The sequence below is a fragment of the Canis lupus genome, chromosome 24 (genome assembly GCF_011100685.1).
Source record: "Canis lupus familiaris isolate Mischka breed German Shepherd chromosome 24, alternate assembly UU_Cfam_GSD_1.0, whole genome shotgun sequence".
In the NCBI taxonomy this organism is placed as follows: Eukaryota; Metazoa; Chordata; class Mammalia; order Carnivora; family Canidae; genus Canis; species Canis lupus.
In genome coordinates, this window is record NC_049245.1 from 38,553,315 (window position 1) to 38,565,694 (window position 12,380).

Sequence of the window (12,380 nt, forward strand, 5' to 3'; positions counted from 1 at the left end):
ATCCCCCCGGGGCCCGGGGGGCGGGGGGGGCGGGGGCTCCCCGGGCCGGGACGCGGAGGCGCGGCCGGGGGAGCCCGCGGCGGGGCTGCGGAGGAGGCCGAGCCGGGTCCGGCCGGCGAGCCGGGCGCGCGGGGCTCCCGAGGGCTGGTCCCGGCGCCCGGCCGTGGGGTGCGGGCCAGGCCGCAACCGCGGGGCCCCGGAGCAACCAGGAAACAATAAGGGTGGAAAGGCACGGCCCGGCCCGGCTCCGCGCGTAAACAGCGCTCGGGCGGGTCCGCTTCCCGGCTTCGGAGGGAGAGTGGGCGGCGGGTCCCGGGGGTCCCGGGGGTCCCGGAGCGGCCCCCCGCCCCGCCCCGCCCCCGGGCCCCCCCCGGGCACCCCCCCGGGCACCCCCCCGGGCACCCCCCCCGGCCGGCCGCGGGCTCCATGGCGCCGGGCGCGGCCAACCTGTCAGGCCGCGGACAAAGGCGGCCGCGTCCCCGGGCCCCGCTCACCCGGCGCGGGGCCTGCTGTCCATCCGCTTCTTCTGGCGCACCGGCTGCAGCGGGATGTTGTCCGTCATGTCGCCCGCGCCGCCCGCCTTGGCCGCCGCGCCCCCCGCGCCGCCCGGGCCGCCGCCCGCTCCGGCCTCCGCGCCGCCGCCCGCCGGCACCGCGCCGCCCCGGGGGAGGAGGCGGCGGCAGCGGGCGGGCCGGGCCCGCAGCGAGGGGGCGAGCTCGCGAGCGCCGGGCCACGCGCGGAGCCGGCCGCGCGGCCCGACCGACGGACACGGGCGCACCATGGGCCCGAGCTCCGCGCCGCGCCTGCCACGGGGGGCGGCCGGCCCTGTCCGCGCCACCGCCGCCGCCGCCGCAGTGTCCCCGCCCCCCGCCCGCCCGCGCCGCGCCGCGCCGCGCGCCCCCCACGCGCGCCCACCGGCCACGCGCCCCCCGCCCACGCCCCGCCGTGCGCGCGCCCGCCCGCCGCCGCCGCCGCCGCCCCAAGCCCACGCACGCGCCGGGCCGCGCTCCCCCCACCCCCCCCCGCAGCCCCCGTTGCGGCCGCCAGCGTCGTCTCCACGCGCGAGCCCCGCGGCCGCCAGCTCGTGCCCACCCGCCTGCTCCCCACCGTCACCCCCACGCGCAGCCACACGTGCACCCGGCCACCTCGCTCCCCGACGCCCACGGCCACGCGTGCACACCTGCGCGCGCACACACCCGGCCACCTCGCTCCCCGACGCCCACGGCCACGCGTGCACACCTGCGCGCGCACCCGGCCACCTCGCTCCCCGACGCCCACGGCCACGCGTGCACACCTGCGCGCGCACCCGGCCACCTCGCTCCCCGACGCCCACGGCCACGCGTGCACACCTGCGCGCGCACCCGGCCACCTCGCTCCCCGACGCCCACGGCCACGCGTGCACACCTGCGCGCGCACCCGGCCACCTCGCTGACGTTCACGATCACGCGTGCACACCTGCGCGCGCACACACCCGGCCACCTCACTCCCCGACACCCACGGTCACATGTGCACAACTGCGCACTCCCCAACACCCACGGTTACGCATGCACACCTGCACGCACTCACCCTGCCACCTCGCTGACGTTCAGGATCATGCAGGCACACCTACGCACACACACCCTGCCACCCCACCCTGACACAATCTCACACCTGGACACCCTACCACACTCACCTGCTGTTGGTTTCCCTCATCTACCCATCCTGAATCTTAGGCCTCACACACATGTGCCCCAGAATCACAATCGCACAGAGACATGCACCCTACCTCCCTCCACTTTCAGACCCCCTCACCCACCATCCTTTATTTACCATCTCCCACCTTCAGGCTCCCACCTGGATCCCTGGGATTCACAATCACACACACGTGCACACACTCCTTTCCTCAGCTACCTCTGGGGCTGACACTTGCCCGTCTGTCACTCGGACACATTCAAGCATGCTGAGAATCTCACGCACACACCTGACTTCCTCCACTCAGACCCACATCACACACTGTCCCACACAGGGCCTAGAACCCATTAACTTTCAAGTGCCTGTTAAAACTGAAAACCGGGGATCCCTGGGTGGCTCCGCGGTTCAGCACAGGCCTTCCGCCCAGGGCCTGATCCTGGAGACCTGAGATCCAGTCCCACGTCAGGCTCCCTTGCGTGGAGCCTGCCCCGTGTCTCTCAGAATAAATAAAATCTTAAAAAAAAAAAAAAAAAAGGATACAAATCTAAAAAAAAACCTTTGAGAACAGAAAATGAGTCGTAATGACAGAAGGAAAGACAGGAAGGAGGAAATTAAAAATCTATATGTAATTGAAGAGCCTCAAAGTGTAAAACCTTGTAACCTACGCTGCTGTAACTAAAGCAAAGTCTTAAGTAGTCACACTTCATAGATTTCACATGGAATATGGGTGTGTTTTAATGTGTCTGCTATGAGCCACTAGGTATGTGTCTGGGATCCTGGATGAAGGAAGGCCGATCCCAAACCGAGAAGTGTGACTTATCTCATGTCGGAGTGAAGCTCCTCATGAAGAGAAGCAGGCGGCTAGAGGTGCTGCATTGCACTTCTGAAGGGAGGCAGCATTGTTTGGCCAACAGGACTGGTCTGCTTTGCTTTCTGCTTTCTCTCCCGGATCTGCAACCGTGCTGGACACATGACATGGCACACAGTCAACACTCAATAAATGCTTATTGAGGTAGAGGAAATGTAAACACCTGGATACACTGATTATGGCATCAAAGTAGGCCCCACCCTGTCCCCCCCCTGCTCCCCTGGAAGTCCCCCTTGATCCCCACCCACCTCACATCAGCTACAAACCCCAGGCCCTCTTCTCCACTCTGCCACCACACAGGCTCACAGAAAAGACCAGAGATTGTGACCCAGCGTCCCCCACACAGCTGGGGCTCGAGAAAGGTGAGCTTTGGTTTTTATCATGCACCTAAAACGTGCATGGGGTCCCATATTTAATCCTCCAGCAGCTCCGCCAGCTAGGTCTAAATCACACCCATTTTACAGGTGAGGAAAGCGAAGTTCAGAGTGGCCTGCACAAGGCAATGTGGTTAGGAAGGCGCTGAGCTGGGCTCCAGGGCCTTGCGTTTCACGCTCCAGGAAGCAGGACAACGGGCCTCCCAGGATCAGCTGAATCAGTTAGGACACTTCCAGCCACCTACTAATCCCGATTCCAGGTATCTCCAAGCTCTCATTTTCTAAAATCTGGAGTAATAGCAGTGGCTCTGTCATCAGAGACCCTACATCACTTTCACCACCTCCCAACCACAGAATCAGAGACAACTTCCAAACTGCCAGACCTCAGGTTTCTCACCTGTAAAGTGGGGGATAATACAAGCCTCACAGGATGGTTGCAAGGATTAAGTGAGTTAATTGTAAATATAAAACAACGGGAAGAGTGGCCACACAGACGAAGCACTCTGTAAGGCTTATTACAGAATTGGAAGGGCTCAGTGCGGTCATGGGAATAGGAAGCACTTAGCACAATGCACGCATGTGGTAATCCTCATGGAAGGTTTGCTATTACAATTCCTCCTCTCCCCCCTCCAAAAAAAAATTTCCTCCTCTCCCTACTGCTAAGAATATACTTATTTTTCCCTAATTAAAGAATGAGCACCGCAGTATTTATCCAGTGATTGTCTCTGGACAAAAGGATTCCAGGTAGATATTTAAAATCTAGTTTAATTTATAGACTTTTTTTTTTTTTTTTTCGGTAGCTTGGGATTTAGAGAACACTTGAGCAGATAGCAGGAGCTCCATATACCCCCCCACATCTACTCCACCCCCCCACCTTCCCATCCCCCACCCCCTTACCCCACCCTGCTCCAAACTCAGCAGTTCCCTTGTCATTAACATCTTGCATTAGTGTGGTACATCCAGGTGCATCTTACAATTTTCCTCGTTTTTATCTATTCTATTTTTTCTTTAGTGAACGTGTATCACTTTTACAATGTTTTTACGTAAATAATTCTTTATTATTTTCTTTTTTTTATTTATTTTTTTTTAATTTTTATTTATTTATGATAGTCACACACAGAGAGAGAGAGAGAGAGGCAGAGACACAGGCAGAGGGAGAAGCAGGCTCCATGCACCGGGAGCCCGATGTGGGATTCGATCCCGGGTCTCCAGGATCGCGCCCTGGGCCAAAGGCAGGCGCCAAACCGCTGCGCCACCCAGGGATCCCTTTATTATTTTCTTTTTAAAGTTTTTTTGGTTTTTGGTTTGGTTTGGTTTTGGAATCTCTGCACCCAATGTGGGGCTCAAACTTATGACCCCAAGATCAAGAGTTGCATGCTCTTCCAACTGAGCCAGACACCCCTAAATAAGTAATTTTTAAAAGACCAAGGAGCCCCCTCTTACTCTCCAGAGGTAATAACATTTTCCTACGAAAAGAAGGATGAGGGACACCTGGGTGGCTCAGCAGTTGAATGAATGTGTCTGCCTTCTGTTCAGGGCGTGATCCCAGGGTCCTGGGATCGAGTTCCACATCGGGTTCCCTGCATGAAGCCTGCTTCTCCCTCTACCTATGTCTCTGCCTCTCTATCTCATGAATAAATAAATAAAATCTTAAAAAAGAAAAAAGGACCTCTACCTATGTCTCTGCCTCTCTCTGTATCTCATGAATAAATAAATAAAATATTTTTAAAAGGACAATTTTTATTGTTCTTGTGTTTTCCAAATTTTTTTTAGTACACTTTCATAAGCATTGGAGAAGACACTTTTCAAGATTTCAGCAAGGCGACCCCCAGGAAGAGAGATACTTAAAAGCTTTTATCTCATCTTGAGAGAGATCTGGATGCAAGAGGTGGGAGAGAGACCCCTGGGGCCTTTGAGAGCAGTGCTCAGGTCCAGGAGAGCAGGCCGAGGACAGGGCAGTACTTGGATGGCAGGGGAACCAGGGGTGCCACTCAGCAGGACACCGCTTCCCTCCTCCTGGCCCAGGCCTGCCTCCTCCCCATGGTCCTAGGACTGGTCACCTCGGGGTTCTGCTTGCAGAGGAACAGCCTCCTCTAGTGACCCCTGAGAGCCCTTTCCATCCAGCAAGCCCTGAGTACAGGAAGCTCCTGATACTGATACCTGGAACAGAAGGGTCTTTGGCAGATAAGCCGACCTAGTCCAGCCTCTGCTTTCCAGAAAGCAGACACACTGAGGTGCATAGAGGCCACCCAACCCCACCAACAGATGGTAGGCTGAGGCCATAATCTATTTTGAGATCTCAGTACAGCGCCACCATGAAGCCTTGTTTACATAGATCTCCAAGCTGGCTCCTGCTGTTTATACCATGTTGGCAGTAAGTAGACAAGAGGTCAAGGCCACAACCATAGATGATATGGAGGCAGAGAACATGGGAACTCAGAATTATTTTTTTAAAGATTTGTTTATTTTAGAGAGAGACAGCTTGAGCAGGGAGGGGCAGAGGGAGAGGGAAAGACTCTCAAGCCAGCTCCCCTCTGAGCATGGAGCCCATGTGGGGCTTAAACCCACGGCCTGAGACCATGACCTGAGCTGACATCAAGAGCCGGACTCTTAACCAACTGAGCCACCCGGCCCCCCCGGAACTCAGAATTATTAAGAATCTTTTGGGTAAACTCCAGCTGGGCGGGGAGAAGAAATGATGTTCTTTGGGTGTCTAGAATCTTCTCTCTGAATGATTTTGGGTGAATGCTCTAGGCATTCCCTAGAATGGAGTTGTTTAATCTGGCGCTATTGACATTTGGGCTGAATATTCCTTTATCCTGGGGGCTTTCCTGTGCATTGTAGGATGTTTAGCATATTCCAGGTCTCTCTCCACTACCTGTCAGCAGCAGCTCCCTGTCCCTCCCGCCCCGCCCGATTGTGACAACTACAGATGTCTTCAGATATTGTGAAATGTCCTGGAGGGCAAAATCGTCCCTGGTGGAGAACCACCACTCTAGAATGTGAGGTTAAATAATTTTTAAACCTCTCGTAAGCCTGTGCCTCTAACACTAATCTCCTGCTCCCCATCCCATCACACACTCACACCCACACCCACCACCCCCACCCCTACACACACTCTGTTTTTATTTTTATTTTTTTAAGATTTTATTTATTTATCATGACAGACACACACACACACAGAGAGAGGGGCAGAGACACAGGCAGAGGGAGAAGCAGGCTCCATGCAGGAGCCTGATGTGGGACTCGATCCAGGGTCTCCAGCATCACGCCCTGGGCCAAAGGCAGGCATCAAACCGCCGAGCCAGCCAGGGATCCCGCCCCCCACACTCTGTTTTTAAAATAAGAACTCCTTAAGAGCTTTCCAGAAGCAACAGTATCAACCTAGGATTTAATATTTGACTTGTGCATACTATTTTTACCTCCAAAAAGACACAAGAGAGTTTAGGGGAAATTCCACAGAACATCCATCCATCCATCCATCTAACCAGCCATCCGTTCATTCAAGTAATCTTCATTGAGGACCTACAATGTTCGGGGCGCTGGGGATACAGTTAACAGGTACACACAATGCCTGCTCCCCAGTTCCAGGACTGCTGGTTTCGAGAAGTTATTATCCAGGCTACCTGTGCCTTTCATTGTCTTTGAGCTATTTCACAACCCTGTTGAGAAACCACAGTAATACCCATGACTCTTGCCCATAGAAATGCAAATGAATTTTATTCAGTGGAATGCAAGTGATTATTGCCCTGTGGATACTGTGTTTTCCACCTCTGTAAATTCACTTCAATATCCCCGATTGCCTGTGGTTTGGGGGTTGATTCTCCTTTGAATCAGCTATACATCCGTTAGTAAAATCTTTATCATGTGTCCTTTTATATTTGTAGGAGCCATGATTGTCCCTTTTTATTTTTTTTTTATTTTTTTATTTATTTATTTATTTTTTTTTTGATTGTCCCTTTTTAAATTAAGAGTAGATAGCAAATCAACAAGTAAACGTTTTAAGAGTGTAAAATGCCACGTGGATGTGAAAGAGGCATTTGCTGCGCTGTTGTTAATCATCCTTACTTGATAAAAATAGAAAATTGGCCACCTAAGCCTCCTCCTACTTCCCCCCTATTTCACTGGCCTCTGCAATCCCCAAGAGTAGCAATCTTAAAATTCCATGAGCGTCTCCTCCCCTCTTTCTTTGGGGTCCTCGCCATGTGAGAAAATGAAGATGAGATGTCAATTAACTCAGGACATTTCGAGAAGTCAGTGGAAATAATTTTCCCCAGAGTTATCAGCAAATGTTAGAAAACAAAAATGGAAGCCCCAAAACTGATTTATGGGAAGTAAATAGGAAAAAGAAGACAAGCGTCTTCAACGCTGGTAATAGCTAGAGCGTGTACCAGCAGGTTTCATAGCTTCTAAAGACCCACAATAATCCACTCAGGATAAAATTAAGCTCATCTTTGTTTCATACCTCAGTCTTTAGAACACGATTCAACTCACTCTGCTTAAAGTAAGTTGTTTACAAAAGGTTGGAGGGTGGAAGTAATAGGGGAGGGGACAGAGGGGCAGTTCTGCAGGTCATTTGGGAGGTTTCTTCTCCCATAAGGGTCACTTTCAAAAACTTTGGACTCTAAAAAATTTTTATTTATTTATTTGACATACAGAGAGAGCACACAGGCAGGCAGAGCGGGAGGCAGGAGAGGGAGAAGCAGGCTCCCAGCTGAGCAGGGAGCCCGGTGCTGGTGCTGCTGGTGCTGCGGGGCTCCATCCCAGGACCCTGAGATCACGACCTGAACCCAACCAGCTGAGCAACCCGGGGGCCCCCACTTTTGACTACACAGAGTTTGATGCTTCCTTTGAACACATTTGCAAGATTTTATCTTAAAATATCATAACTGTTAAGTCATTTTTTGAGAGGTAAATTTCCCTTATCCCGATTTTGGCCTAGTTTAACTAATGCTCCGTTTTTCTTTCAATATTCAGAAATAGTCTTTTATTACAGCCCAGTGATACGGGACCTAGGATTTTTTTTTTTTTTCTTTAATTGGTTTGGGGGCTTGTTTTAGGCAAAATTCTGAAGTTTTTCATGTGTGGCAAGATCATAAATCCCTACAAAACAGTCATACTTGACCAAAAGCAATGGTTTCCTTGGGCATATTAGACTGGTTGCTTTGAAAGCCAATCCATTTTTTAAAATAGAAATGGGCATTCCTTGGGACGCCTGGATGGCTCAGCGGTTGAGCATCTGCCTCTGCCTCAGCACATGATCCCAATTGGGGGATTGAGTCCCTCGTCCCCTGCAAGGAGCTTGACTATGCCTCTGCCTCTGTGTCTGTCATGAATAAATATTTTTTCAAAAAAGAAAAGAGGGCAGCCCGGGTGGTTTAGCGCCGCCTTCGGTCCAGGGCCTGCCTGATCCTGGAGTCCCGGGATTGAGTCCCACGTTGGGCTCCCTGCATGGAGCCTACTTCTCCCTCTGCCTGTCTCTGCCTCTCTTTCTCTGTGTCTCTCATGAATAAATAAAATCTTTAAAAAATAAAAAAATAAAAATGGGCATTCCTAATTACTATGATCATTTCACAAAGTACAAATACTGAATCATTATGTCCTATGCTGGACACTAATATGTGAAATATACCTTAATTTAAAAAAATACAAATTCAATAGGATCATTAATTTGTATTTGGGGTCATGCTACTCTGACAGTTACATTTTATGGCAAAATGTACTTTAATTTTCTATCTAAACCTTTCCTAGGCTTTTCTTTAAAAACTCACTTTTGAATTTATACTTCCTTCAACTGAAGATTCACTTACTTTTAGATACTTCTGAAAGATATATGACATTCTCTGCCATTTATGAATAATGTACTGCCTGTGACTTCAAATAAAAATCAATGGCCAGGGACGCCTGGGGGACTCAGTGGTTGAGCATCTGCCTTCAGCTCAGGGAGTAATCCTGGGATCCGAGATCGAGTTCCACATCGGGCTTCTAGTAGGGAGTCTGCTTCTCCCTCTACCTTGTGTTTCTGCCTCTGTGTGTCTCTCTCATGAATAAATAAAGAAAATCTTAAAAAAAAAAAAATCAATGCCAAAGAGATTTGTTATGCAAGAGCAATAAACAGCAAATTTCTTTTTTCAAAAGAAATAGTCAGGGGACACCTGGGTGGCTCAGCAGTTTGGCGCCTGCCTTTGGCCTAGGGTGTGATCCTGAAGACCCAGGATGGAGTCCCATATTGGACTCCCAGTATGGAGCCTGCTTCTCTCTCTGCATCTCTCATGAATAAATAAAATCTTAAAAAAAAAAAAAAAAAGAAATAGGCATTCCTTATTTAAGTGCTTCATGATTTTGTTTGGAAATAAAGAGAACAGAACTGGGGGAACTGGTAGGATCAAGGCTCTGCAAGAGGCGTAGGCTTTCTCCACTAGAAAAAGTGCCCTCTTTAAATAAATACATTTGGGTGCAGAAACTGCAAAATGGGGGAGTGATACCAAAGCAAGAAGCAAAGGTGTGAACCTGCTGCTGTAGTGTTCAGATCTGAACTTAACTCAAGGTCAGAAACATGGACTTAGCCAAATACAGCTTTTTGATAGATTCAGAATGAACTTCCACAACACCAAGGAAATGCATCGGGAGATCTTAGGGTGTGTTGATGGCAGTAGTGGGGGGGGGGGGTAAAATGTACATGCAGGAACCAAGGAAATCTGGTAAACCCTGCTGAAACCCCGTTGCTTATGTGAAGCCATTCTGAAGACACCTAGAAACCCACCCTTAGAATTACCCCTACTATCTTGTATCTCCCCCCTGCTCTTTACACTTTTAATGCAACCAATTAGGGAATGAGGAAAGAGGCCACCACACGCACACCCTCCGGTTTATGAGCTACATTGTCTTCAAGATAAAGGAGCTGCCCACTGCTGGGCATCTCCTGACCCAGGTGACCCCCTCAGTCTCAACACACTGAATCGAGAGAATCCACCTGACCCAGAGTGGGGACACACTCTGCCTAAAGACAGTGCCGATTTTCTGAGCCAAATGGGAGAGAACAAGGGCTGCTATCATACTGAATGCTTCCCATGTCCCAGATGGTTTTCAAACTTGTCTAACTTCACCATAATCCTCTAATTCTACAATCCTATAAATCAAATTCTCCCCATTTTGCAGATGAGGTAGGAGGTCCTACAAATGACCTTGCCCCAGGGGACCCAGGCTAAGTGTTGACCTGAACTTCCTTCCCAAATGACCAGCCAGTTAGCTCAGGAACCCATCCTTTCCCCTGACACCTGTTTCTGGAAGTTCTATGTATGCAGACATGCATACATTAGCTTTCCTGTTTGGGCTTAAGCCACCTACTGCGTTGTAAGCAGGTCGTATTGCTGTGAGGGTTGCCTTTGAAATGACTGAAGAGCTTCCTGTAAACAGGCAGGCATTTCACCTTCCTTGATGCTGTGGTTTAGCTAAACAGTCACCTGGCTCAACCAGGTGCTGCCAGACATTAACAGGAGGAACCACCATCTTCCCCACACTGCCCTCCCCTTCTGCACAGCTTTTAGGCCAGTTCTGCCAGCCAAACAAGGTACAAACTCAACCTGGAGAGAGGGGCCGACTCCAACCTCCCCAGACCCTGTCTGCAAACGCCAACAACCCCATTCAAAGCAATAATTCCTTTCCCAGAAGACGGTCTTCAAACAGGTTCTGGGAGTGCAACCGAAGGCAGAGGGTCAGGAGGAAATATGAAAGTTTATTCTTTTTTTCCCCGTTTCATTGAGATACCATTGACAGTTCAAGGTGGAGAAGTTGAGATTCCTTTAAATCTTCCCATCAGGTATTGAAAAACAGCTTTGAATACAGGGAACCCATAAAGGGAAATGCAAAGAGGTAGGCAGGTTTCAAAAGACTGAGTTATGACACCTGTACTTATTCTCTATGCTCCTTCAACACAGAGACAGTGTACTGGACTATAGTGGTGTGCTCACATCACAACCTACTGGAGGATTAGCTTCAAAGATTAGGGTGGAGAAAAGACGCACCAGATATAACGCACGCTTACGCCAACAACTGCAAACACATGGGGAAACGTGCATCTTTTTGCCCTAGCAATCCCTCAGATAGGAAACTACCCTGAGGTTAACTGGGTGGAAGGAAAACGATGCCACAACGATGATCAGAACTAGTTAATACTTTGGGGGAAAGAGGGGTACTGCATAGCAATAGCTGATTAAACATTTTTGTATTATTGCAGGTATTTAAAAAGGATGACCGGACCTTGGAAAGACTGGAAAGACGTCTGAAATACATCCGGAAGGAGATGACACATTATCTTTCTTACTGAAGTAAAGATCATCCTCATACATTTCAATCCTGATAGAAAACTTCACTGTGGGTTATCAAGTGGGAGAAAGGGTCAGTAGAGATACTCGGCACCAGGGCGTATTGGTTTCGATACTTGCATTTCAATTTATCAGAAGGGCTGGGTTAATCTTGCTTTCACAGTAAACAGAGTGAGCACTTCACACCAATTGTAGAGGAGTTTAGATGCCAAAGGACAGACAACAACCCTTGGAGGGGGGAGAGAGCATCCACCTGCAAAGGACACAGCTATGCAGGGCTCATATCAGGTTAAAGGCTATGCGAACGTAAGCCCTGGCCTTCTCCAGCATCAGGAGGATCCATGCACAGATCCAGTCGCACCCACATCCTTAAGATTCTCCTAGAGCCTGATGCTGGTGCTTGTCACTGGGTTTGCAAAGAGAAACACAGCAAAAGATAGATAACATGGTACTTCCCCAATGGGACATTAACCTGCCCTTGCCCTTGCATCTCTCCCCAGTACCTTTTCCACCACCCTCTCAAAGAATCTTCCCTTGGAATAAAGTGCCATATTCTACAGGATTCTCAGCAGTCCATTCAGAATGAGATGGTAAAGAAATAGTGTCTCTCTGCCCAATGACTCGTACCAGGTCCGGATGGGTAGATATGGGGTAATCTCTGGCATGATAAGCTTTCTGTGGTTACAAGTGAGCACAAGCAAAAGTTCTGTAGCTTGAGTTTACTCTAACAAAACTGTTGTCCTTTTTTTTAGGACAAAACAATAGTTTTGTTGTCCTTTTATCCTAAAAAAAAATATACCAACCAGCAAGTCGTTATTTGTGTGTGCTTGAGAAATGGGTCCAGCATAGATGTAACCACTTGTGTATCTTAGATTCTAGGACCTGAAGGGTTAGGAGGGCAAATAATAGTTAAAATAAAAATTCTTAGGTTTAGGGATGCCCGGGGGGCTCAGTCAGTTAAGCGTCTGCCTTCAGCTCAGGTCATGATCCCAGGGCCCTGGGATGGAGCCCCGCATTGAACTCTGCTCAGCTGAAGAACTGCTTCTCCCTCTCCCTCTGCACCTCCAACCCTGCTTGTGTTCTCAGGTTCTCTTAAATAAAATCTTTAAAAAAAAATTATCAGGTTTAGAGCAGAAACGAACC

At 50.0% G+C, this 12,380-nt stretch overlaps 1 protein-coding gene and 1 long non-coding RNA gene across 2 annotated transcripts in view; one reads left to right on the plus strand and one right to left on the minus strand.

Moving 5' to 3' along the window:
* The window catches only part of ATP9A (ATPase phospholipid transporting 9A (putative)), a 133,014-nt gene extending 132,381 nt beyond the window's left edge, over positions 1-633 (minus strand). Inside the window, exon 1 of the mRNA XM_038572611.1 lies at positions 495-633. Coding sequence (XP_038428539.1) covers positions 495-562 — 68 coding nt within the window. The 5' untranslated portion in view covers positions 563-633. The remainder of the gene's footprint in view (positions 1-494) is intronic.
* A 2,082-nt stretch (positions 634-2,715) lies between these two features.
* Positions 2,716-12,232, plus strand: LOC106557671. Its single transcript, XR_005377979.1, has 3 exons — positions 2,716-2,901; positions 3,004-3,173; positions 11,150-12,232. It is a non-coding gene; the product is annotated as an uncharacterized LOC106557671 (long non-coding RNA).
* Positions 12,233-12,380: the final 148 nt, after the last annotated feature.